The following is a 25,094-nucleotide window of genomic DNA, read 5'->3' as shown; positions in this document are numbered from 1 at the left end:
GACACATCTTTTAGATATCTACTCGATGAGCCCTGACTAAATAATGGGGCGCGTTACCGCGATGCCCTTCGTAAATTAGCCCTCGGCCAGCGTTACCGCCAAAACCGAGTGGGATTAGCGACGTCCCAAGTTTTCAGGCATGGGTGTAGCGCTGGATTAACCGAGGTGTAACGCTCCCTGATAAGCTGCCTTGTCATGGTTCCAGCGCATGGACTATCATGGGAAGTTGGTAGCACGACGAAGTATGAAATGGGAATAAGACGCTCTTAAAGCGTCATGTTCTTGAGAAAAGGCCTTAGATGACTCCAGTCATCACTATAGTCGGCTGTATCTAGTTCTGAAGTTGAAAGAGGCCCAAGAATGTCTTTTTGAGAGATGTAATTTACGCGCCCCTTAACTCTCATCTTGACGTCCACTCCGACCTTATCTTCACGCCCACTCCAAGATAATGCTATCCCACAGAAAGCCTCTCCACTTGGTATACCGCGTGACAGTAAACCCAGCCGTATTGACGCCCTCCTTCAACGCGTCTGGCTCAATCTCGTACTGAACGAAGCGCCATTCGCCACTAGTCTTGCCGGACCGGTAGAGGGCAGGGTCACTCGTCAAGACGTTCTTGCTCAATGAGCCGTAGACTTTTCCGTTGACGTCTATGTCAAGTGCTGCGCTTTGTGAGTATCCAGCGAGCGAAACGCTCAGCAGCGCTGCCTTGTTGGCTGCAATGTCCTCTTTTGAGATCTCGAACTCGATGGTCCACGTTCCGATTGCGGAGGATGCGTAGTACCAGTCTGAGTCTTGGGACTTGCCGACGGTAAATGTCAAGTTGGCAGGGCTATCCTCGGCCACGCCATGTTGGTATGGAACCCCTCCGTTCTTGAATCCTCGCGCCGTTTTGTCAAAGGCCCCGACTTGCCAGATCCGCTTGGCTCTGTCTTTCACTTTCCAGTTCAACTGGCCCAAGTTCAGGGTCTTGTCCTTGGTGATAGTGATATCTGACTTGGTGAAGTTGGTGTAGACATCAGCGAGCTTTCCTCCGCTTGACCAGGCATAGAGACCGTAGGACCCGGTTCGGATGTCATCGAACGAGAATCGACCTTTATCGTTGGTGTAAGTAGTATAGTAGTAGTTGCTTCCCTGAACAGATGGCCGAATAGAAGTGTCAGTGTCGCCGAGGAAGACGGCTGCATTGGAAGCTGGGCGGCCGTCAGAAAGGCGAAGGGTTCCTTGCACGCCGCCTCTCGCATTATAGGCCTCGTTTTCAAGCCAGCTGTATGGGAAGTGTCGAAGCTCCTCCTGCCGTTTGTGTGCAGCGTCGACTTGACTGCCATTGTTCTGCTTAGGGTTATCTTACTAATCCATCAGAGCCAGCGGATGGAGACTTGCCAGGTACCATAGCCAAGGACCCCAGATCTTTCCAGCTGGTTGGAAAGTCTTTTGGCCAACACGGAAGTGAGAAGTGTCTTGCACGACGTTGAGCTGCACCGCATCGCCAGTCTTGCTCTCCCGGTGAACAGTCAAAGTTTGACTGAGGTGATCGCTATTGTAATACTCAGTCGAAGGATGAATCCACCAGGAACCGACTTTTGAGCCGTAAACCCCATAAAAGTCGCGGTCCCTGACAGCATTGGACCAGTCATACTTCGTGATGTATGAACCATCGGCGAGTTGCCAGGTCTCATCTTGCACGTTGGTGCCCGTGGAAAAGAGTGAGAAGTCGGGGAGTGGCTCATCCTTGAGATGAGTTCGCCCGTGAGTGAAGTAGTCTGGGGATAGCCTCCACAGAGTACGGAAGATGCTGATATCGGGCAGGGCGCGGTTGACAAAGTACTGATATGCTCCAGAGAGATCGTCAAAGATGACCCAGTGGAGGTCTCCAGCGGTACTTTCAAAGCTGACGTCAATAAAGTGCGTCCCTTTTGCTGTCACTTTGGCGTCAGTGAAGACAAGGTTGCTCTCCCCATCTATAGAAACAAGATTAGCTTTGGACTCCCGGAGGACAAGACAACGTACCATATCCGACATAGTGGCCAGAGGCAGATCCGACCAAGTCAGCCCCAGGGATCCCTTGCCAAAAGAGGTTCTTGGCATAAACAGGTCCTTGTGTAACATTCCATAGATCATTGCCAATGACCCAAGAACCGTCGCCTGTCTCTTCCAAGAACGGGCCTCTGCTCGCACCCACAAGAGGGCTGAGAAACGGCAAGAGGGAGAGTAGTTGGAGCCGCATCACGAAAGGTATCATCTAGGGTTTCGACTGTTCTACACTATTGCGACGCAGATCCTAAGCTTTTATATACTAATAGAGACAGGCCTAGAGTAGAATCATGCCCCATCACACCAGGCCGAAACGAGATGGTGACAGCCATGCCGAAGATTGGTCAACAATGACGGGATTGACGACACCTAGAGTATGATAGCTGGAATAATTGAATGTTGTTCCTTTGTAAATATTTTGCGCTCCAATTGCCATGGTTCATTCCTCGGGTGTACTGCCATAAATGGAGATGGACTTCTCTCTGGAGCGGTCGAATCTCCGACCCAGGCGGTCGCGTCATCGATACTGGGATCTGGGTTGGCCAGAGAAATTGACCCTAGCTATAATCGCCATAGGTGCATGTCTTGCATCATTGAGCTTTATAATTTACTCGGCCAAGTTGCCTATACTGCCCCACGGCCCCGAGATCCGAGCCGACGTTCCGAGTTTTGGAAGACTCTGCCTATGGACTGTCCGAGAGGTGTGCAACGGTCGAACCGTCGAACCGTTGATGTGTATTGCGGACCCGCCAAGTTACCGCTCTCTGCGCCCACTCTCACATCTTCGGCTCTCCGGCACCACCAACATCATTTGGATTCCGAATTCTCTCCCCGGACTCATCTCATACCACGAAGAGGGGAATCATCATGTCGGTTGCATCGGGCTCCCACGGTCCGCGATTATTCCGACATGGTCACACCAAGCTGGGCATTAGCCTAGGGTATGCCGTCCGGTTAACTTCACGACACGAATGCCTGGATCCTCGAGATAAGATCTACGAAGTCTTGGGCTTCTTGAAACCAGAAGAGCGAAACCGCATTCCGGCGAGTTACAGCTTTTCCAGACTCAAAGTGTATACTGCGGCCGTGGGGCATATGCTGCAGGCTACCAAGAGCCTGAATATCATTTACTGTCCTGTCCTAGTGTTGTTGGTCCTCTAGAATGAGAACAGATATTCCGATATGGCTGTCCGAATTTTCTATTGCAAATATGCACAAGAGTACCCAGTCTTGGAACAGCTTTGATGCGTCGAGAGGCCTGCCTGTTGCGGTGTCAATCTCTTCAAGACGGCGAAAGCTCAAGATGCTTGCCATCCCCATTGACAAAATCGTCAATCGCTCAATCTCTCTCTCTCACCTAACACCTCCTACGACGGAATCTTGACAGCTTTCCTTTAGTGGGGCTCAGTAGTTACCGCTGAGTACGAATTTTGGGAACCGGCGCACTAGGCGTTGTGCAGCTTAATGCTTGCAGACTCTGTATTTACGCTAGTGGATGTCACAGCAAGAGGGTGAATGAATGAAGTGTATGGTACCATCAACTATCTACAGGAACTCTGGATCCATGGGCTGGAAATCGATGGCTGGATCGGTGCCTTGGCCCGGGAGTTGGAGGAGACTGGGCGTACCCGGACACTAGGATCATGAAGGCCTTGGATCCGATAGTGCCCGGTCGGCGATTCTGTATCACGGAGAGTGGGAAATATGCCATTGTTGCTAGTAGTGCCCACGAGGACGACAAGATCTACGTGCCCTTGGGATGCTTGACCCCAATGCTGTTACGCCGGGAGGGCATGGAGCACAGATTTGTTGGTGGGGTATATATGAAAAAATACATGCACGACTTGGCTATTGATGAGCTTGACAGGCGGGTGAGAAGTTACGAGACTGTCATGCTGGTTTAGCTTTGCACACAGCTCTGTAGTTAATGCCGATACTAAACTCGAAAGCGACGAGGATGGACTCCATTGGATATGAAACGCATAGCCGCCAACGAAACTGGTGAATATGTTGCACGCGGCTCCTCTGAAGGCGAATATCCAGAAAAGAAGGAGGAAACCACAGTGTGCAAACAACGTCCAGAGAGCCCAATAATCGAGACGTTGCTGGTGGGTGTCGAGAGCCAAGTGTCTAGGCTATGGGGGAGAGAGTTATCGGAAGCCTGTTCGATCAAGAAATATATAATAAACATGACTGTCTGATCCTACAAGTGCCCTTTCTCTACTTCCCGAGAGCTGTAGGTTGCCTCCCATGGCTTGTATTCCTCTTCAGTCATGAGACGCTGAATTTGCCGTCGACGAAGCCCAATATTACCCCCATCAAACAAAGGGTAGCACATAGCCTCGTTCAGCAATCTGGGGAACGACATGTCCTTTGCATACGACTTCATGCCAACCGCCTTCATCGCATCCACAACACAGTCGACAGCGCAATCTGTCGAATAAATCTTGGCCTGCATCGAGATCTCGAGCTTCGCCTTCCAATCAACCGCAGCGTCATCAAGCTTACAAACCGCTTTCCACACCAGAAGACGGCTCGTTTCAATCCGCATCTTGCAGTCGATGAGCTTGTCGGCCACACTCTGGTGCTGAATGATGGGCTTGGAGCCACCGCGCGTGTCAGACTTGGCGAAGGCAAGGGCTTCATCAAAGGCTGCGCGCATTGTACCAACAGCCATCGCACCGACGAGGGCCGCGGACATGGTAAAAGCTGTCTCGACGATAGGTGCACCCTCTCCGGGAGGACAGAGCAGATTTTTGTGAGGGACACGGAACTCGGTGAAGCGAGTGTGCGGGCCAGAGGTAGTGATGTGGCCCGCAAGCTCTGGCTCCCCTAGAACCTGGTATGCTTCTTTCTGGTTGTTTGCGATGACCTCCGGTGTAACAAGGAGGATCATAATAAGTGAAGCGGGGTCAATATTGGGGTCTTGGGGCTTGGAGGCATCATCGGAGAGCCTGCACACGACGCACGCAAGATCTGCTCCCTCTTCACCCCAACCGGCGCTGTTTGAGGTCCAAAGCTGGATATCGATTAGTATACATCCGGTTGGAGTCAAAAGCCACAAACCTTCTCGCCATTGATAATCCATTCATTTCCAACCTTCCTGGCTGTTGTCTGGAGGCCTCGTCCTCCCTTCTCGAGCCAATTTGCAGTTCCTTTTGGTTCCGAATGCATCAAACTAGCAAGGGGCTCACCTTGCCCAGACAGGAAAGGCTTCAAGTACTTTTCCTGTAGAGCAGGTGTGCCGCCCAGAATGAGTGGCATCAGTCCCAGGGCCGTTGCGACGATTGTAATGGAGGCAGCGGGTTCAACCGCGAACAACTCTTCGAGGACGATGGCGGAGTGAGTTAGACTCTCCATGGTGCCCCCCAATGGGACAGGGATTTGGCCCTTGACCAGGCCATGCTGCACTGCTTGCCTGTAAAATGGGCGAGTCGCCTGGAAGCGGGACTTCTGGTCGTGATGAGGGCTGTACTCAGCAGCAGCCTTCTTGAGGACAGTTAACGCAAATTCCCGAGCGTTCTGCTGGGCATCTGCCTGAGATTGGGTAAGAGTAAAGTCAATCATGATGAGGGCCAAGATATAAATCGATGTCTGCAAGGCAACGTCCACCAGACCAGGCTCGCGATGTCCGTCTTGTTATATGTTAAGCAGTGTTCCAGTATCAATGTTGGTTGCGGGGTAGGGATAATTGATATCCGACAATGGAGATCGTTAGATAACCATCTTTCGACGTCGGAAACCACGCCAATTATGATTCAAAACTCAGCGCTATCTTGGGCCGTATCTCTGATGTCGGGTAGTAAACCAATTGAGATAGGATAGAAGAGGAACACATCCGAGACTTGTCGGAAAGTCGGGTCAAGCTGAAAGATCTGGTTGATTATCTCTTCCTCTCGCGCGTACCCCCAATGCGGCAACTGGGCGGACGCGTCCACCACATCACGCTGGCGTTGGGGCAATCTCAGCTTCCGGTCTCTAAGAGCCCAACGTCCCCAAATTTCTTCGTCACTTGGCCTCAAATAGTCCATACCGTAGCTTCATTCCCATTGGCCTACTCATGCACCATTCTGGTTCAGTTCTACCATCAAGGGTCGGGCTTCAATTATAACGAAGAACACATTATCAACACATCGTAGCATCCCATCTCAATGTTAACTCCCTGAAGGCACCACTGATCTCGTAATCTATTCCTCAAGGGTTCCTCGAATCGACTAAAATCGAGACGCCTCTGGCTGGTATCTATACTATAGTAAGAGTTTTTTTTTTTTTTTTTCATAAATTGCCCCAAGTCCTCCAAGCCCTCAAAAGACTCTAACGTCTTCACATTTATATAACACTCCGTTGCTCTGCCCAGTCTTTCATACTTTGTTACATCCATTTGCGACTTCCCTAGAACCAAATATATCCGCAGTGCTTTTCTCTGCTTAATGTCCTCCCCTTCATAATCTGCCCATAGGCCCTGGCCGTGCCCTAGAAGCAGAAGAAAAACAGGGCTCTCAGACACAGCTGGATGTTTGTTCGAGCCAACGGGTGACCGCTGAACAGATCTTTCAGCAACACCTTGGGTTATCAGTTCGAATGTCTTTAAAGCTGTGTCTGCCTGCATATGGAGATCTCGGGCTCCTCTTCGTACATAGGAAGTGAGTGATTGATTCCTGCTTCGCATCGGGGTGAGTCGCAGCGTCGTGGCCAATGCCAGGCCGTGTAGAGTGATGTGGGCGCTCTTGACAACACCAAGGGGGTTCTTGCCCACGACCATCGATTCAGCCTGGATAAGGGCAGAGCTTGCAGGCACCCAACCCCATAATCTTTCCCACAGTACCTTCTCGTCGATCGAGACCCAAGAGAAGGTTGGCCCGCGATATTGGGGAAGGACAAACCTTTCAGAACTCCACGAGAGCATTTCAGATGATGCGGCAGCCCAAGCTAAGTCATAGCTGAGGTTGTCTGACCATATCCCTGCAAGATATCCAGAGTGAGTGATGTCTTGAATAATTCGTGCAATTCCTGGGATGGCAGGTAATTTGTCCATCCGCCAGAGTTCTTCTTCGGTGTATGTTAACACTCGCCTCGAGAGCTGGCTCTCCTGAAGCGTCCATCCTCGGAGATATAGAGGTAACTCCTCTCCCCCGTCTCTATTCTGGGTATGCGCCGCCTTGTCAGGAATGATCCTTGCACCCAGAATGAATTTTTCGCCTTTTCCGTACTGGCACTCAGCCCTGAAGGGAGGCTTCTGACTTGCAGCGAGATGCCGATGATGTAGAAACCCTTCTGTTGCTGAACTTGCAGTCCCGATGGCAATGGTTAAGTAGTCATCTCGGTACACAGAAGCCATCCTGGCTGACTCATACTCCCAGTCCGATAGTGAGTCTTGGATGATGCAGATAGCGTCGACCCATAGATGCCGCTGCCTGAGTTTCCTGGTCACCTCGATCGCATCCTGGATCGCTCTCAGAAGGCGGGACACTTTTATTCCCTTTTGCATGATTCGGTAGTTTGTCGATATAGTCTTGACTACCTCGGACTTTCCCCAACAATAGCTAAGGGCAACATAACGGTATTCCGCCGTGGACGTGGTTTCCACAAGTCGTACCTCAGTATCGTTGAGCGAACCGACATCGATAAGTCTGGTTGGAACGTCGCGTGTAGGAGGATAGCACGATGAATGTCGAGCACATCTTGCAAGGCGGGACTCGATAAAAATATACGCCTCCTGAGAGCCCGCATATAAACTCATTTCGTGGCTGTTGACGAGTCCTTCCTAAGTGGCCAGTTGGTCTTGGAGCTTCATGTCAGAAGGTCACTAAGAATTATTGTACTAGACTGACCGATTGGCGTGTAAATCTGCATCGTGATGGACAAGGATGGAGAAAATACCGCAACTGCGCCCGCTTCGGTGATGGAGAGGTGAACTGTCGAATCGTCGGCAGGAAGCATCCCAAAGTATGATACTGCCTCGAAGAAAAGTCCAAGCCTGGTATATCTCTCCACCGCCGGCCTAATTTGTGACGGCTACGCTGCGGTGAGAACTTGAAGTCGAAGCAAACATCGCACGACGGATTTCTGTAGGTCGGTTCTGTCATTTCCTCTGCGTGAGCGATTGGTCGCTAATGGGTGGCAGTTCAAATTCAGGGGAAGAGTGGCGGACTTAAGTAGGTAGCAGATGCGTCTACTAGTTACCTCCTCTCCATGGTGAGACGCCGAGCCATTAGGCGCCAAAAGCTGCACATTTCAGCCTCATAGCTTCCCAAACATCCCAGCATGGCGTCTTCCAATCAGTATCACGTTTCGTCATACTGCATCCGCACCCAATGACCTCACAGCCCGGGCTTCCTCAGACCTGTCCTCAAACTTGGCCTCCAAGGCAGGCTGCAGGCCAATACCCAAAAACAAGGGCAAGGTATGGTATGATCAAATCAAGTGAAATCAGCGAATCAGCCGGCCAACTGAATATTATCGGCTCTTGCAATAATCAGTGTTGTGAACTTCGTGGCTTGAAGTCCAGCTATTCCCAAGATATTAGAGGGAACGCAATTTTCGTCAGCGGAGAGGCTCACCGGGTCTGGTCCTCCAAAACTTGGGATAACAGGCTCTAATTATAATGCCCAAGGGGACGTCCTACCCAGAGCTATCTTTGCTTGTTGCCTTTCTCCAAATGGTCTTGAACACCGGCTTGACAACAGAGGTTAGTTGGGAACTCGCCCGTAAGGAGATCTCATTTTCGGGCAACTATACAACTAATCCTTACTCATTATGAACAAAGAGGTTATTTTGATGCTTAACTTCATCGAAGAAAAGGCTATGTTCACCATCTTCATATTACTACCATTATACAACGTACTTAATTAAGTAATGCATTCCTCAAGGGTTAATGGGATGCCAGCTAGACGAGGGCATACCAAAACACTCTCCCACAGTCACACCTCTCATGCCCCTTGCCTGTATCGCGGAAATAATTCCGGGAAGCATATCGTCCGCCATTTTGGGGTGCGTGCCATGCAGCAATGCAATCGTTCCTCCCGCATCTAGGCCGTTTACGAAGTTGTTAATGGCCTGTTGAGGATTTTGTTGTAGGTTCTCATCGTCTACAGTGATGGAGGAAAACATGCTTACATAACCAAGATCTCCAAGTACTCTCATCGGCTCGGTATTGTAGCGTAGGTATGGCGGCCGCATGTAGCTGGGCTGCACGTTGGCGATGGAGATGAGAGCGTCTTCCAGCTTGATCATGTTATCCTGTATCTCGATGGGGGTCTGCTGTGTAAGGTTGAGATAGCGCCAGCTATCAACGCCATTAGGAGTGATCAATTGCCATCTGGACCTTAAGGACTCACCCAAGAGAGGCAAGCTGGTGGCCTTCATTAAATATGCGCTGGATAATGGGCACGTGGTCATGTATGGACCCATGATTTAATCCATTCACGAAGAAATTGGCCTTCATGCCGGCAGCGTTCAGCTTGTTCAGAATAGCGGCCGTGTACTGGGTGGGACCCTCGTTGAAGGTGAGGGACACGACGCCGGGCATGGTGCACCAATCCATCGGTGTCCCAGGGGGAAGGCCTCCCCTCGGCGTTCGAGTTTTGAGCGCTGGCGGAGGACTGGTGGATGTTGTGGTGGTTTTTGAAGTGCTGATGTCGGCCGAGGTGGCAGCAGAAGTAGTGCTGCGGTCGTTGTACTGAATGCTGAACTCGTGTGGCTGAGGCTGTCGGTCGAAACTTTAGAGGCGGAATAAGAAGCGGTGTCAGTGCCGGTAGTGGTATCGGAAATCCAGGTACTAGATAAATACGCGTTGCTACTTGTCTCGGCCGTGGTCGACGTCACCGATCCGATCTCGCTCGAAGTTTCTATGACAGGGTCCGTCTCTGTTTTCGCGGTCCTGCTCGGCTCGATTGTGGTTGAGAAGCTCCGAGTAGTAATCTTGGTGGAGGAAGGACGGCTAAGCTGACAGGGCCCGGCGATGGCTGTCGCTGCCAGCGCAGTGATAAAGACAGTGGTGAGGATCATTATGCCAGCTTGATGGGACAAAAAGTCCACATTAGCGAGGGCAGAAAAAACGAATGACAGCCACTGGGGGAGAGGAAGAAGAAGCTTGAAAAGCTGCTTTCGTGGGTATGATAAGGCCCTTGGAGTCCCTGAGGTTACTCGCAGTCTCTAATTTGATTCCAAGACATGCCAAGGAGTTCCAGGTGCGCCTCTTCCTCAGCCGTGGCAGTTTCTGGACAAACTTTCGATCGGTGCTTGCAGTAGCCCTAACCAAGGGGGTAAAGCTGGCCCGCAAGAAGCCAGATAGCGAATGATGTCTAATGCCAAGCGACTCTCGAAATGAGCACTGCTAAAGAGCGGGTTTGCTTGAATAACCTTAGACATACGGTTAAATCCGCCATCCTCAGCGCGCACTTTGTTTGTGAGAACCCCTAATCGTGGAGCGGTAAGCCGCCACAGAGGCATGAGCCGCCCTGAGCAAAAAGCCCAGGTTTAAAATAACCGTTCCTCAGAGGTTGGACTTTGCACGAGTGTGTACAGTAACTAATGTCTTAGTCCCCCCATAGATGAGAGATGAGATCTACAATAGCAACCAAAGAAGGTTATTTTAGGCTATGGTGTTTTTCGATTGGGGTTTAATGTCGGCATGTGTCAATGCATGCGTCCTTTGTTATTGTGGCTGATGATTTCTTTCAGAAGCGTCACCAAGTTCACAACGAGAATCATGTAGCAACATCTGAGCTGAAAAACATCGAGCCAGTCAACAGGCTCATTGAGACCCAATTATTCTGTCCGTCATCCTCCAGTTTGAACAGCCAGCGTGGAAGCCGTTTCAGACGAGAGGTCATGAATACATGTAGACATTCACACGGCCTCCTAAATGTGTGATCCGGTCATCCACTTGCACGCCGGAAGTCGCACACCAACACCATCCGAGGCAAACTGGGTTTGAGAGCGGCCATGTCATTGGCACGGTGCTGTCAGGCCTCGGCAGAGTCGTGCGGCGCGATAACTGGTTACCTCGCCTTGGTATTTCCAAGACGACCCCAGTCACGCCTTGAACATTTAGAGCAGTGAGAGGGCGTTCTCCGAGGCGTTTTATGGCTCATAGCCAACCGAGAAGCCAGTTCGAGCTGACAGACGAAGCCTCTCTACATCAAGCAACATGTCACAAGCGCGAAATTCATACCCCTTCTGTCCGTCTCTCCCTCAGGATGTCAGGCAATACGATGCCTCCCCTTTATTCCGTGCATTGATTAATTTCATGAGGCTTCTTGCATCATATTTCTCACTTTGTTCGGGTTTTTCCCCGATGAGTGTAAACCCTTCCAATCAAGGCCATGCCTACTTCTTTAAGAGTTTTTCTTTTCGCCTCGACAAACAGTCACAGGACACAAAGGGGGAGAAAAAGCATTTCAACTAATGCCAAAGGCATAAGTGTCAGGAGATTTGTTCAACTGTGAGGGGGGCAGTGCAGAGGTCCAAAAAGCTGAAACCAAAGGCGATATAATTAATCTGGATGCTTTTCTATTACTGAAATGAGATAAAAACGGGATGAAACCTTTGGTCTCATTCTGACACCATCGTCCCCATCCCAGCATACCTTGCATCAAAAAAGACAGTTCTGGCCACTAAAAGCACTGCTCGAATGAAATTCCCATTTGAGCAGATCCAACTATGCTCCGTGTTTCTCTAGGCTAGGTAGGTTGACCCACCCATGGTGAGCGGCAGGGCCAGGTAGGTCGGTACATGTCCGAGCCGCTGATTTGCGGATGAACGAGTCCAAGCTTGGCATGATCTGTTGATCTCAAAACCCTCCAATCGCCGTAAAGAGGCACTCGTAAAAGCTCCTGATTCCTCTCCACCATCATGTAGGTGGTGTCTATGCGCGCTCTGACACTCTTCGCAAGGTGTGACAGAATAGGCAAGGCGGCTTTTCCGGGGTTTCATCTCTAAAACCAAAACCACGCTTGTCAAAGTGACAGCTTACAGTCGGATTCGATGATTGGGCTCTTTCATGTTTGCGGGGAACGTTCCATCCTACCGGTTTAGCGATCGGCGCGGGTTGCAACTAGAAGCGGAAGAGCTTGCGGGGAGGGGCACGGAGGAGGTTTCCTGATGCGAGCAGTTTGCCTGAAACTATCACGACTCATAGCTGCGAGCGCATGGTCCAGTATCAAGAGTTTTGACATCCTTTGATGAAAATTGCCCCCCTCTCGACGGTAGAAACCGAGGAAATGGATCGCGAGCCGAGGCTCGATTTCAGAGCTTGGACGATGAGAGTTTCATCTGTTCAAGCTTAAATATCGTTGTGCCAGACCACTGGGAACGGAACCAGACAACCACACATACCTTCACTTCGCCAACAATCACTTCTACTCCCCAACACTGACTTTTCGCTCTTTACCATCCTCACCATGAAGTTCTTCGCTTTCACCACACTTCTCGCCGCCACGGCTTCGGCTCTGCCTACCTCTAACCTTGCTCAGGAGCTGGAGGCGCGTCAGCTTGGTAGAACAACTCGCAACGATCTGACCGACGGCAACAGCGCTTCCTGCGCCGATGTCATCTTCATTTATGCCCGAGGTTCAACAGAGACGGGCAACTTGGTGTGTAGAACTTGTTCTAATGACAACATCACTTTTCTTACGCATGCATTAGGGAACTCTCGGTCCTAGCATCGCCTCCAATCTTGAGTCCGCCTTCGGCAAGGATGGTGTCTGGATCCAGGGCGTTGGCGGTGCCTACCGAGCCACTCTTGGGGACAATGCTCTCCCCCGCGGAACCTCGAGCGCCGCAATCAGGGAGATGCTCGGTCTCTTCCAGCAGGCCAACACCAAGTGCCCCGACGCGACTCTGATCGCCGGTGGTTACAGCCAGGGTGCTGCACTTGCAGCTGCCTCCATCGAGGACCTCGACTCGGCCATCCGTGACAAGATCGCCGGAACTGTTCTGTTCGGCTACACCAAGAACCTGCAGAACCGTGGCCGAATTCCAAACTATCCTGCGGACAGGACTAAGGTCTTCTGCAATGTAGGCGACCTCGTATGCACAGGTAGCTTGATCGTTGCTGCACCTCACTTGGCTTATGGTCCTGATGCTCGTGGCCCTGCCCCTGAGTTCCTCATCGAGAAGGTTCGGGCTGTCCGTGGTTCTGCTTGAGGAGGACGAGATTTTTAACAGGCGGGCCTGTTAATTGTTTCGAGGTTTCAAATTTTGTTTTTCTGTGGAATAGCGAAGATAGATTGGTTCAACACTCAATCTATTACAATGCCCATGTTTCAAATTAAAGAAGCAATGAAATGTGATCTACATATCGCTTTGCCCAAGAAACCTCAACCATAGTTCCATACCCTGAGCCAGTCGAGCACAAATTTCATTGCTCTCGTTTGAATCTTGCCAGGAAAGGCTAATAGACAGATCTTGGCCTTTGACAGACAGGGCACTTACCTGCACGAATGGTCCCGCCAGGTGTGCGCTCAAGGCGAAGTTCGCCTGATTTATAGACCACCTCTCATTCCCATCATGCACATCTGTCCCTGACTCGCTTCCCCCATCAATAACACCGAGATTGGTTACAATCCAGGATAATTCGCGATCCCTCTTCGCTTGATCTCCGTGATACTCCTGCCAGTCATGCACAAGCTTCATCAAGCCAACAATGTTATTTTTCAGGCCGGCGTTCAGCCTTTCTTCGATGTCCCCACGGGCGATCCCTGATGCTGACCATATCTCCTTCTCAAGATCCCGGACAGGCTGGGCTTCCCAATTGTTGGCCCGGGCTTTGGCTCGAATATCCGCAACCAGGTCGTAGTCAAACGTATGGTGGATAGTCGACACGCAGTTCTGCACGCTCCGCTGGGCATCAGCTGCATTGTCTTTTCTCGGGTACATGAATCTCCGCTGGTCCATTGCAGTGGCGGCGGTGAAAGCGCGGGCCTTGTTTTCAGGGACGTAGCAGGCCAAACATGCCAGTATGACGCCGTGAAGGATACCGGTTAACGTGGTATCATGCTGCCGACAGGCAGCAAGAATGCGACAAAGGGTTGCATTTTGGATGTTGAAAGAAGTTGTTTGGGAAGCATATGACCCGAGTTGAAGAGGAGCCCACGTGGCCTTTGCCGACTTGGAGGAGAGTAACGATGGGCCGAAGGTATGCCATACTTGTGAAAAAGCAAACCCGAGAGTTATGGGGTGTTTGGCCAACTTCTCTTGGGGAAGAGGGAGATCTTGCGCGGTCAACGCAGTCGGGATTGCGCTCGAGTCCGGAAGAAAGGAACCCCAGTTGGTGGGTTGATTGAGACTTTGCAAGAGTGAGAGATGAAAAATCTTGCCGCTCATTCCATCGCAGTTTGCGTGATTCCAGATGAACATGACGTCAACGAAGCCGTCTGTTTCAGTGCGCATGAGAAGGAGCCTCCAGCCGGGTCTAGTCTCCAGGTGTTCGAATTTGGCATCAAGCTGATATAGAAGATTCGCGTTGTACTGCTCGTCGTAGCCCGTTGAGTCGGCGAGAATATGCCACTGGATGTGATCGGCCAGATCAATCGTCGGAAGCGAGACCCAAGAGGGCCTTCTCGAGCTCTCGCCAACAAGCCCAACTTGCAGCATCGGAAACTGGAGTATAGTCTGTGCGACGGCATTTTCAAACCTTCGCACTACTACCTTTTGCATGTCGAAACTTGCCAATGATGGAGGGAGTAGATAGCGGCAAGTGACAGTGGTGCCGCAGTAGTGTCGGACATTGTGCAGGGCGGATTGATACAGTTCACTAAGGCTTGTTAACACTTCTCATACAATCGAGCAGGGGAATAAGACAGTACAGGCAACCAAGTCGGCGTAGGCGAGTCTTTGCTACGGGCAATTCAACAGTAGAATCCAATCCGGCCATGATGAAATAGATATAATGAGGTTGTTTATGTTTAAGGCTTATGCGATAAAACAGCCAAGACGGCCGCTTATATACGGTTCTTTACCCCTGATTGCTGTGATACGGCTGCGGAGGTTTTGGCTAATCTCCGTCCCCGGAAGAGGGTTTTGAGGCTCAAGTCCGGTCCCTACGCGCATGAACCGCGTGGCTGCGTCGCACTTTGACCCTGGCAATACGAGAGTCTAAACTCTAATCCGACGCAAAGGCACCAGAGTACTAAAGAGATCGCTGTTGCCTTAAGATCTCACTAGTGACATTAACCGAATTACGGCCAGGGATGGCCCTAACACTGGGTGCGTCATCGCGTGGTCGCCCTTCCACGGGCTCCCGCGGGCGCCCGCGGGCTCCGTGATCACTGATTGCCAGTACTCTCCGATCCACAGAGGTCCCACAATATAAATATCAGAGGCGGCTCGCGATCAGGCTCACAACGGTGACCTGTGTTGGTACTTGCGGCGGCGCCCAGTTTCTTATCCCTCTCTATGACATTGGTTGAAGCTCCTCCAGGATCTAGCCTCGGGCTCCGTTCAATTGGCAGATTTTGCTGGCTCTTTGTTTTTCCAACTAGCTCCACGACCAAGCTTTGCACTTGTCTTGTTCCTCAATCGCACTTTTCTATAACGACAACGACACGACATTTACGACTGCTCACAGCCTGGCGGGGCTTACGGAGGCTCTTTCTAGATTTCACGACACTTTCATGCAATCTACAATAATCAAAATGAGTCAAGTATTATCTGATGGGTCCAGACAGTGGAAAAGATGGACATTAGTGCCGATCGGATGCAGAACGTTGTAAGGGCCGGATCCAAGGCTGGTTTGGGTGCTTATTGACAGGCAAAGTTCTACAAAACTCTCGGCCTATCACAAAGTGAGAGTAGCAGTTTCTAAGCAGCTCTTCCTATGAAGCAAGAACAACAGATGGAAAACTAGGGTAAGAGGCTCATTCTGTATTGTTGTGACTGTTCTGATCGCAAGGTGTCTAAACCATGCCGAAATGCATCAAGAGATGCGAGTGAGTCGGGGTCAGTTGTCGCTATCCTTCTATCATATCTTTCCGCATGGTCACCAAGTATTTCCAAAAGAGCCCGCGTTAGGTTTTACATCTGGTTAATAAACTCTGTCTGAGGCCCTCGCCGCAGCCAGGTCCTCCGGTTTGTTTGTCTCCACGCCCATGTATTTGTCGGTCTGACCAATTTTGGCCCAGGGAGCAAAAGCCTGCCATACAAGTTAGCAACAGTACGCATCTTATTAGACTTGAAACGCAGCTCACATTCTTAACATTATGCAGTGGCCCAGCAAGTTCAGGGAAATGCCTGCAGAGCACATCTTTCATGGTGTTGTTCTGCACCCAGTTGATGCCTTCATGGGTGTAAATCTCTGGGCACCAACCATCGCCGGCAAGGAAACGGTCAGACTTGATACGGCGACTGGCCATCAGGATGAACACACGGAAGGCAGTGTCACTGAAGCCGAAACCTTCAGGCAGAGGCTCGCTGAGAGTGCCGACAAGGAGGTCCACGGCCTCAATGTCACCGTTGTAGACCTCATCCAGATCAGCAGCCAGCTTCTCATCGCCACCAGTGAGCTCGATAAAGGTGCCGGCGGGGGGCATGTGAAACAGACGACGGAAGGCATTGTAGCGAGGGACGCCGCGTTCACGATCCCGAAGGATGTCGATAGCACCCAAGTCCAAGTGGCGGCCCTCTGGGAAGTCCTTGTCTTTCGGGATAGCCAAGTCACGGAGGAAGTTGGGCATGTTGTGGGCACGTATCGCACCTGGGTAGTTAACACCGAAGGAGTAAAAAACGTCTGCAAAGTCCAGTCCCAGGCGTCTGTTATCTCCCTCCTCCTCTTCAGCCTTTGCCTCTAGAGGTTTGCGGGCGGACTCGAAAGCAACTTCCTTGATCGGGAGAGTGCCCTCATGCTGGCCGTCCTTGACGTTGAAGAAGGCGATGTTGTCAGGGATGAGAGGGTGGAGACGGTAGACAGACACAAACTCCTCGGTGAGAGAGTATGGAACATTATCGTGGTTGACATCCGAGCCTGGAATGCCGGAAAGAACCTCGGACTTGTTTCCAAAAGGCCTTCCAAAGACGTGCCAGAGCTAGTATAACCCGATTAGTTTTCCATTTACTGAATACGACTTCTTTGAACAACAAAGGCTTGTCAGACTCACCTTTTCACCAAGAAGCCCCCACCAGTTCGCATCCATGGCGATCTGTAGGGTGGGGTGTTGCAGGATACCAGGCGTCCACTCAACGGTATGGATCTTAGCCATAAGCGCACAGTTGACTAGTCTAGCAGTGTCGAAGATCCGATCGCTCGGCCAGGTAGGATTTGAAAGGTGAAGCTGCTTAGCGATGGCGTTATGCTCGAGGGCGAAGAGGGTGTGCAAAAGTTCAAGCCCAAGCCACCAATTCTGCCGAAACCCTGTGAGGGGAATATTGTCTGGTCCACGGGGTAAGAACTGCTCTCCATCGCCAACAGTAACAGCAAGCTGTCCGGGATGAGTCTTGTCGCACTTGGCCCGCAGTTCTCTGGTCTCGGCCTCAGTAGAGCCATAGATCTGGGAGGCGTCCCACCAGTGTGTGTTCTCGTTGTCGTACGCTGGTGTTTCGGCATCCTGCTCAGAGAGATCATCGGCCTTTTTAGTGCGTGGAACGGCCATCTTCTTATCGGACCATCCATCATCTGGGTGCAAGGGAATGTCAATGTGAGTCTCTTTTCTTGTGTCGAACATGTGCTGCGCCCAATCGTGCACCTGGAACTGGATCCAAGCAGCAGCGAGCAAGTTCACAATGACAGCAGGCTTGAACTCGCCATCGGGCCGCGCAAGGATTCTCTCGGAGATGACTCTCGGATTTGGTGTGAGAAGCTCCTTCTGGCTGGGTGGTTTGGTTTGATCTCTCGGCACATTGCGACCGAACCTCATTCCAACACATCCCATCTTGGGTGCACTAAGATCATTGAAATAGCCATTCGAATTTCGCGAAGAAATGAACTTTGAGTCCTTCATTGGGCATGATGCAACGGTACCCTGAGACCCGGCGTCAGGATAAGTGTCGTACAAGTTCTTTTTGCGAAGCTCGTAGCGCAAAGCGAGTAGGTTGAAGATGCCGATCCAGGCGGGGAGTTTGTGCCAGTGAATGAAGGTGTTGACGATCTTCCAGAAACCAATAAAAAGAGATTTAAAGATAGGCTCAAGGAAAGAAACCATTGCGAGGAAGAAGGCGCTCAATATGGCAAAAAACGACCTGGAGGCGGCAAGGCCACCTTCAACAATTTTAGAAGTCATCGGTTTTATGTGAAAGATGTGTCAAGGCTGTCAATGCCTGTCAGAGAAGTAGTTGGGTAAGGGCCATGAGAGTCTTTTTATACACTTTTGAGGTCATGCTTCTTACCATTTAGTATGCAAGGCTCTAGTTGGGAAGCCATTTTCACATGCATCCGAGCCATATGCTGAAGATTAGTATTGTCCTTGACTTGATAGGCTTTTAGATGGCCCTTTGGCCCTCCTGGTGTATCCCGTCTTAGACATGGCTGAATCAAGGAACGGCCCAGACCGGCCCTACCAGTCATATTCACTCGTGTACATACCAAGTCACAGACCATCAGCCAGCCACAGCTTTTCAGCTAGCTAGCCATACTCCACCAGACTTATCTTGTGCAGGCTCGTATCGAAGAAATGCATAAAGGGCTTATGCATCCAACATAGTTGTGCTAGGTAATCCCAAGGCTCTAGTACACAATCTGTGACATCGATTCCCCAAAGTGTGGTAAAGGATCACGGAGCCGCTCACTGCTTATTCTTGGCGTTCGTCCAGATGGTAAGAATGCGACTGATGCGGCCGACATTCAGCCGCGCCTTTTCAAGTGCCCACCCGCGCCTCCGCCAGCCCATGACCATTGACCTTTTATCGATTTTACCCCCTTGGATATTGTCTCACCCCGCGCAAGCCATGTCCGGTCTAGAGCAGCCACAGTAGGTTTGCCGTAAACAGAAGCGGAGATGTGACAAGGGGCTTCCACAACTCGGCACCTGTCGCCGAAGCGGCAGGGAGCATGACTACTCGTCCGTTGCGGAGAAAAACGACGAGCTCAACTGGCTACGGACGCGCGTCGCTTCCCTTGAAACGGCCCTTCGGAGCGACTCTTCAGTTACGACCACAAGCAACTCGCGGCCAGTCTCGTCGCCTGTGGAGGAAGAAGATCTGGACATGGGGATCGCCACTTGGTCCCCGCGAATCGTCTATACCCCACCCGGGAGCTTCTCTGCCGTGCTCCGCTTTCTTTCTCGACAATCCCGTGTTTCGGCAGAGAGGTAATTTTCTGACTCTCCCATTCGTGTCCATACCGTAGAGGCTTCTCGATGAACTGGATTCAGCCGCGGAAATGGAGGAAATTCCTAACGTATATTTCGACAGCATCCACCTTTGGTTCCCCATTGTGTCAAAGCGCAGGTTGGGGCGCGAGACCAGGGCACCTGGAATGCAGCCTTGGTGCTTGAAAGGTGAATGAATTATTATTTGGTGTTACCTTATCTTGAGTGGCCGGTATAACCATTAGTGAATAGCGGATTTGCTATGCTCATCTCCCCGTATTCCCGAGACCGATAAGAGAAAGGTTCCTGTTAGATAGCCAGGGCAGAACTATCCTGGTCCGAGCATTTATGATCAATGAGGGGTAGTCACGTCTGGTAATGTGCTTAAGGGAGTTGAGTGTAACCAAGTTGTATTGATAGCTGATGTAGCTACTATATAAGAAAGTGCAAGGAGTGTGTACTATATACTGAGGTCCCGGAGGGTTGAATTACGGTGTGAATAGTGATCCGAGTCGTAGAATTACGAGGTAGCTTATGTATAAAAGCCCGCTTTACCCTACTACTAGGGCTCTTTCTCACAGCAGAGGCCCTGCGCTTTTCCTACTTAGTAATAATAATCCGTTTTACTATTATGACCACTCGATTCGAGCTGAAGCCTCTTTGTGGGTAGAGTTATATTACGCATCAGTCCTCGTTGCGAAGATGGCGGCTGACTTGATCACACGATTGTCATACGTTCCAGGGATCGAGATCCAAGGCCAGAAGCTTATTGCATGTCGAATCGCAGAGATCTGCCTCCGCCCCTTCCCCAATACCTGTGCCAATATATCCGCCAACACCGTCGTGACTTATCAGCCGCAGGGAAACTTTCTAATATTGGTTCGCTTATCCCGACTAGGAAAAAGTGAGGCTGTCTGTGTCACCAATGACATAGGTACCATTCAGCCAACCCATAGGTACGCCCTCTTTACTCGCATTCCTCATCAATTCGAGAGATATTGACTACTAATATTGGGTAACTCTTTTTCGTTTTTGAATCAAAGTGGGAATCCGTCATGTTTGGTTGATCCGGAGGCTTTTCCCTTGCAGGGCTTTAAAGATGCTCTACTCCCGCCATCTTTAAATGCGTGCCATGGTTTTTTCATGCACGCACCGTGTCCTTTCTTCAGAGAATTGCATTATTACTTCCAGAATCCACCTGCTATGTCCTCTGGCGAAGAAGGCTCCAGCGGCTCGAGTGCCGCAGACGAGGCCAACCGGCTGGCCTTGGGGGCTATCGTCATCGCTTCGGTAGCTTTTATCGTAGCCTTCCTGCAATTTCTGCTTGAATACTTCGCGTCTTCCGAAGCCCGTAGCAAATGTACATACGAAGCAATCGGGCCGTCAGCAAAACACGTCAAGTTCCACCCCAACTGGAGTTTCTTCAAACTTCGTGTCAAGTATCCTGGCAAGGGACCGACAAAGAGGCAGAATCCGAAACCCCAGCCGTGCCGCTTGCTGCCATTTCCGATCCGGCCGGTGGGATGCAGGGCCACAAAGGAGGGAACCAAGGACGCCAACATGGGACTGTGCGTGGGAGTGTAGCAGCAGCAGGGCAACATGGGTCAGGAAGTGATGGCACAACCGATAATGCGGGCCGTCACCAGCATACGGATACTCATCCAGTGGAACCCAAGATCGTTTGGGACCTCGCCGGCAGCCTCGAAAAGCAGCCCAATTTGTTCCGCACACTACAGAGTGAGGTGCGCCAGGAGAGGCTACGCAAACTCGCAAACTTGCTGCAGCTGCGCACTATTTTCTACGCGGCATTCCTAATGCTTAACCCGGATTCCAGCGACGTGTATCGAGCTGAGTTGAGCAGTGTAGAGATGCCAATTATTTAATAGAAAGGGCTCTTGGCTTGTTTCTTGGGCTAAGCCAACCTTAGACCTATCCTATCTTACTTAGGGAATAAAGCTTGGGCCGCACGATATTGCGAGAGTGGTCCTACACGTGTCCTGGATATCTCCTTGAACCAGAACCTTGCCTTCATCGTGATGGTAAGGCATATATAACCAGAGAAAAGACATCGATAAATGACACTTTGCTCGGGGATCAATGATTAAAACGGGGGCTCCCTAATTTCCAGTCCAAGACGACTTGGAACTCGAAGCCGGAGCCAGGCCAATTCTGCAGTTGCCTTTGGAGCTTAGATCCCCAGGATGACATCATCGACGGTTTAGACATTGATTTGGCGATTGAAGACATCTTGCTTGTTTTCATAGCATTCTTCACCAACCGGAGGCCTCTGGCTTGGATTTTATCTCGAGGCGTTAACAGGGATAAACTGCACGCCGGGACGACCTTGTAACCACTAACATTAGTCAAGTTTGCGAGCGTCATCTGAGAACTTGTCGGCGCCGACCTACCTAAACCAGATGCCCGTGCTTGGTCAAGGGGGCCATTCCGAGCCGCCCGAGGACGGTTGATGATAAATCCACGTCACCTGAGAATTTATTGGTCCCGAACTACCCAAAGCATGGGTAGTCAAATGAAGCTAAGTTAGTACAGCCTCATTATAAAATGCTGGTGCTGCAAGCAACCTTTCATTTCTGCCATCCCCCTTAATTCACCTTTACCTCTCGCGATCTTCCACATGGCCTTTAAACTTCTTCCTGTTTTACTCCTTTGTCTCGGCTTAGCAACATGCTCAGCGGCCCAAGATGCCTACATTAAAGTCACGCTGGATCCTACCTACCGGACAGTGCCTCCGCCCAACGACGACTTCCCCCAAGACCCAAGCCACATATGGGTTATTCAATGCATTCTATTGCCCATATCACTCACCTGTGTGGGTCTTAGTCTCTGGGAAAGTAAGCGATGGGGTTCGACGGTGCCTGCGGCCCTGACAATTGGGTCTGCGTCATTTGTCTTGGTTGAGGCAGTAAATTGCTTCCTTGGCAACGTCTACTGGAGTACATCCCACGACCCTAAGAAGCTCATGTTCACCCTACTCGGAAGTGATTTTGATATATACGTCGGTATTATCTGGTGGTCCTATGGCGTAGTTCTGAGCTACGGGATTTTTGCTGCTTCGAACCGGCTGGCTATGGGCACTTCTGGCTTTTGCAGGATTCCTGGACATAGTCCTCGAAGAATGCATGCTCATCTACGGCGGCGTCTACATCTACTACGGTCACCAGCCGCTGGTCTTCAACACATTCCCTTGGTGGTGGGCCTTTTGCAACGTTTCAAGCATCTTTCTCGGCATCTCCATCACCTATCGGTACAGGCACTTGCTTCAAGGATGGAAGGGCCTTCTGGTTCCCCCCATCCTGCCAATCTGCTACGCTGGTCCTCAAGTCCTCGCAGGCTTACCTACCATGTATGCCGTCCAGGCAGACTACTCCCCACTTGTCACCGAACTTTGCGGCGTTGCCAGTTGTGGTCTCGCTGTGATTCAGGTGGGTATTATCATGGATACTATTCTTGCACGCAACCCAGCCGACGTGAACCAAGCTGGTCCGAACCGTCAATCGAAGTTGGCTCACCGAAAGATACTGTGAGAGATAGTGTATCACTCTGCGGTTATGGTAATGGATGCGCGACGGCCGCCCTGAGGGAAGCAGCCAGGGAAAAGAGCAAGATATACTGGTCACATGGCGCTTGTCACGACTATGACGGGGCTAAGGCTATAAACCATAGCAGAACGCTATATCTTAATAGGATAAGCGATTATAAACGGGCCCAGGGGGAGTCTAAACGAGTGTGCGAGGTCCGAGCGAGTCACTCGGCATGATAGACAAGTTCATTGGCAACCATTGAGAAGATAGCTTACCTGATGACCGGGCCAGATCCGCATCATGATGGAGAAAGAGGTATCCCTCATGAGGTCTCGGCGCACCATCATTGGAGCCTTGAACGGCATACCTGAGAATACTGTAGAACTTAGTCACGCTTTGCCACTGAATATGCTCATTGGTGAACGGCAATCGAGGCCGACGTGGAATGAAGTTTGGAGATCAACAAACTAGATTTGACTGCGCTAATATACATAGAAAAAGTCGGGGTTATTCCTATCAGTGAGAAGCTCCGGAGCCTGTTCCTGGACAACCTCACCACTGTCTCGCGCCACCATGACTTTCCTGTTTCGTACGCCGTAGAGAATCCTAGTTAAAATACTGACAACGACGGATCCACCACAAACACAGAACACGGTGACTTTGGCCGGAATATAGCCTGGTGCGTCCCTGGCCTGAAATGTTTGAGGGCCAATAATATTAGCAATGGAAAACCCGATTGCAATAATGGCATTAGTAGTGACCTTCTTCGTGTATCCCTGAATATTGGCTCCCACCAAGGCATAGATCAGTGCTAGTGGTGCCACGTCAAAGTTGATCAAATAGATACCAGCGAGGGAGCCAGCTTGGCTGTCCGGATAGAATGACATCAGTCCTGCCCCAATAAGAGTGGGGATCATGAGGAGACAAAGGCCAAGCCAACGTGGAAAGCGGTACAGGATGGCGAATGTGCTGAGCAAAGTGGCAGCTACCGATACCAGGCCGGAGGGCATGTTCAGCAAAGCTGCTTGTTTCGGGTTGTATCCAAAACTGCGGATGAGTGTGGCGGAAAATGTTGTGATAATCCCAGATGGGATGACAATTAGGATGGTGTTGAGGAAGAGAAGCCAGACCTGTAGATCCTTGAGGGAATCCCAGATACCAGAAGCGTGAAAGACCTTGGCGCCGTTTCCTCCCTGGTCAGCGCTCAGAGCCTCTTGAAGCACGAGCCGCTCGTGTTCGGTGAGGAACTTGGCCTCTTTAATACCCGAGGGCATCCAGAAGACGACAAGAAGGCCGACCAGCATATTGAAGGCCCCAACCGATACAAACATGATACGCCAGCCCTCAAAGCTGCCGACTCGGCTACCATGTTGAGCGGCAAAGGAGATGAGACCTCCGACGGTTTGCCCAATGCCCAGACCACAGTACCAGATGCCAGTTCTGGGAGTGGCTTGGCTTCTGGTATACCATTGCGACGTTATCATGATAAGAGCAGGAGAGATCACAGCCTCAAACATGCCGAGTAACGTCCTCGCAGCTGTCATCCCAGGGAAGCTTTGAGCCGCGGCAGAGCAACAGATGACTGTGCCCCAGAGAACCACATTGACGCCAAGGACTTTGCTGACGGGAAACTTCTGAATGAGGAAGCCTTGGGGAAACTCGGCCACTGCGAAACCGATGAAGAAAGCCGTGGCCATCCACGAGAAGTCATTTCCGGTGAAGTTGAGCGTCGTAGAAAGGCCCATGATATTGGCATAGTTGATGAGAACTTTGTCGAGGAACTGGAGGCAGTAACAGACTAGCATCAAAGGTACAAGATGGTAGTCAACTTTGCGAGTGATGTTTTTCAAGGATTCATTAGTCGTCATGTCCCGCACCGACCCCATGACGATGGATGGGGGGTCTTTGTTCGTTTGAGTCTTTTCCATGTCGTTGAGAGTCATTCTGACGCTCCTCGGGTACTGATGACCTCGAATGTTGGACTATTGTTGAGGTGTCAGTATTGTCCGATGAGGATGGTTGAAGGACTATGTCCATTTACCTGTGAGTGCTCACTGGACTTTCGGAGGGAGTAATGGGCCTCGATGAATGGGGCTGGCAACCGGTGGCAAGATAAATGTCTGACTTGTAGGCCTGATGTGACCAAATGATAGCGCAAGGAAGGAGTCGTTCGTCAACTTAAGTACTTGGGAATGGCGATGCGACCCTCAGATCCCGGGATGCCAGGATATCTTGCAGTGATAACACGGCGTGTTGGAATTGCCGAGCTCAACCAGGT

General features: G+C 50.9%; 6 protein-coding genes across 6 annotated transcripts; 1 reads left to right on the top strand and 5 right to left on the bottom strand.

Annotated features, from left to right (window-relative positions):
• Positions 1-429: 429 nt before the first annotated feature.
• Positions 430-2,227, bottom strand: LRP88_01713 (uncharacterized protein; the record flags this gene model as incomplete). Its single annotated transcript, XM_083238389.1, has 3 exons — positions 430-1,346; positions 1,404-1,961; positions 2,011-2,227. The coding sequence occupies 3 exons, from the start codon at positions 2,225-2,227 to the stop codon at positions 430-432; spliced, it is 1,692 nt and encodes a 563-aa protein (XP_083106894.1).
• Positions 2,228-4,237: 2,010 nt separating this feature from the next.
• LRP88_01712 (Nitroalkane oxidase in complex with Spermine, A competitive inhibitor) lies at positions 4,238-5,601 on the bottom strand (the record flags this gene model as incomplete). Its single annotated transcript, XM_083238388.1, has 2 exons — positions 4,238-5,053; positions 5,101-5,601. 2 exons carry the CDS (start codon positions 5,599-5,601, stop codon positions 4,238-4,240), a joined length of 1,317 nt encoding a protein of 438 aa, XP_083106893.1.
• Positions 5,602-8,898: 3,297 nt separating this feature from the next.
• On the bottom strand, positions 8,899-10,041 carry LRP88_01711 (uncharacterized protein; the record flags this gene model as incomplete). The annotated part of the gene is made up of 3 exons (XM_083238387.1): positions 8,899-9,319; positions 9,372-9,752; positions 9,824-10,041. The coding sequence occupies 3 exons, from the start codon at positions 10,039-10,041 to the stop codon at positions 8,899-8,901; spliced, it is 1,020 nt and encodes a 339-aa protein (XP_083106892.1).
• A 2,396-nt stretch (positions 10,042-12,437) lies between these two features.
• LRP88_01710 (cutinase-domain-containing protein) lies at positions 12,438-13,182 on the top strand (the record flags this gene model as incomplete). The annotated part of the gene is made up of 2 exons (XM_083238386.1): positions 12,438-12,629; positions 12,682-13,182. The coding sequence occupies 2 exons, from the start codon at positions 12,438-12,440 to the stop codon at positions 13,180-13,182; spliced, it is 693 nt and encodes a 230-aa protein (XP_083106891.1).
• A 2,878-nt stretch (positions 13,183-16,060) lies between these two features.
• Positions 16,061-18,248, bottom strand: LRP88_01709 (heme peroxidase; the record flags this gene model as incomplete). The annotated part of the gene is made up of 3 exons (XM_083238385.1): positions 16,061-16,168; positions 16,224-17,057; positions 17,130-18,248. The coding sequence occupies 3 exons, from the start codon at positions 18,246-18,248 to the stop codon at positions 16,061-16,063; spliced, it is 2,061 nt and encodes a 686-aa protein (XP_083106890.1).
• Positions 18,249-23,298: 5,050 nt separating this feature from the next.
• On the bottom strand, positions 23,299-24,759 carry LRP88_01708 (major facilitator superfamily domain-containing protein; the record flags this gene model as incomplete). The annotated part of the gene is made up of 1 exon (XM_083238384.1): positions 23,299-24,759. One exon carries the CDS (start codon positions 24,757-24,759, stop codon positions 23,299-23,301), a length of 1,461 nt encoding a protein of 486 aa, XP_083106889.1.
• Between the last annotated feature and the right edge of the window lie 335 nt (positions 24,760-25,094).

The sequence above is a fragment of the Fusarium phalaenopsidis genome (genome assembly GCF_050370095.1).
Source record: "Fusarium phalaenopsidis strain FUZ10S chromosome Unknown contig_32278, whole genome shotgun sequence".
NCBI classification, from domain to species: domain Eukaryota; kingdom Fungi; phylum Ascomycota; class Sordariomycetes; order Hypocreales; family Nectriaceae; genus Fusarium; species Fusarium phalaenopsidis.
Note: the sequence above shows the minus strand (reverse complement) of the source record. Positions and strands in the feature narration are given on the sequence as shown.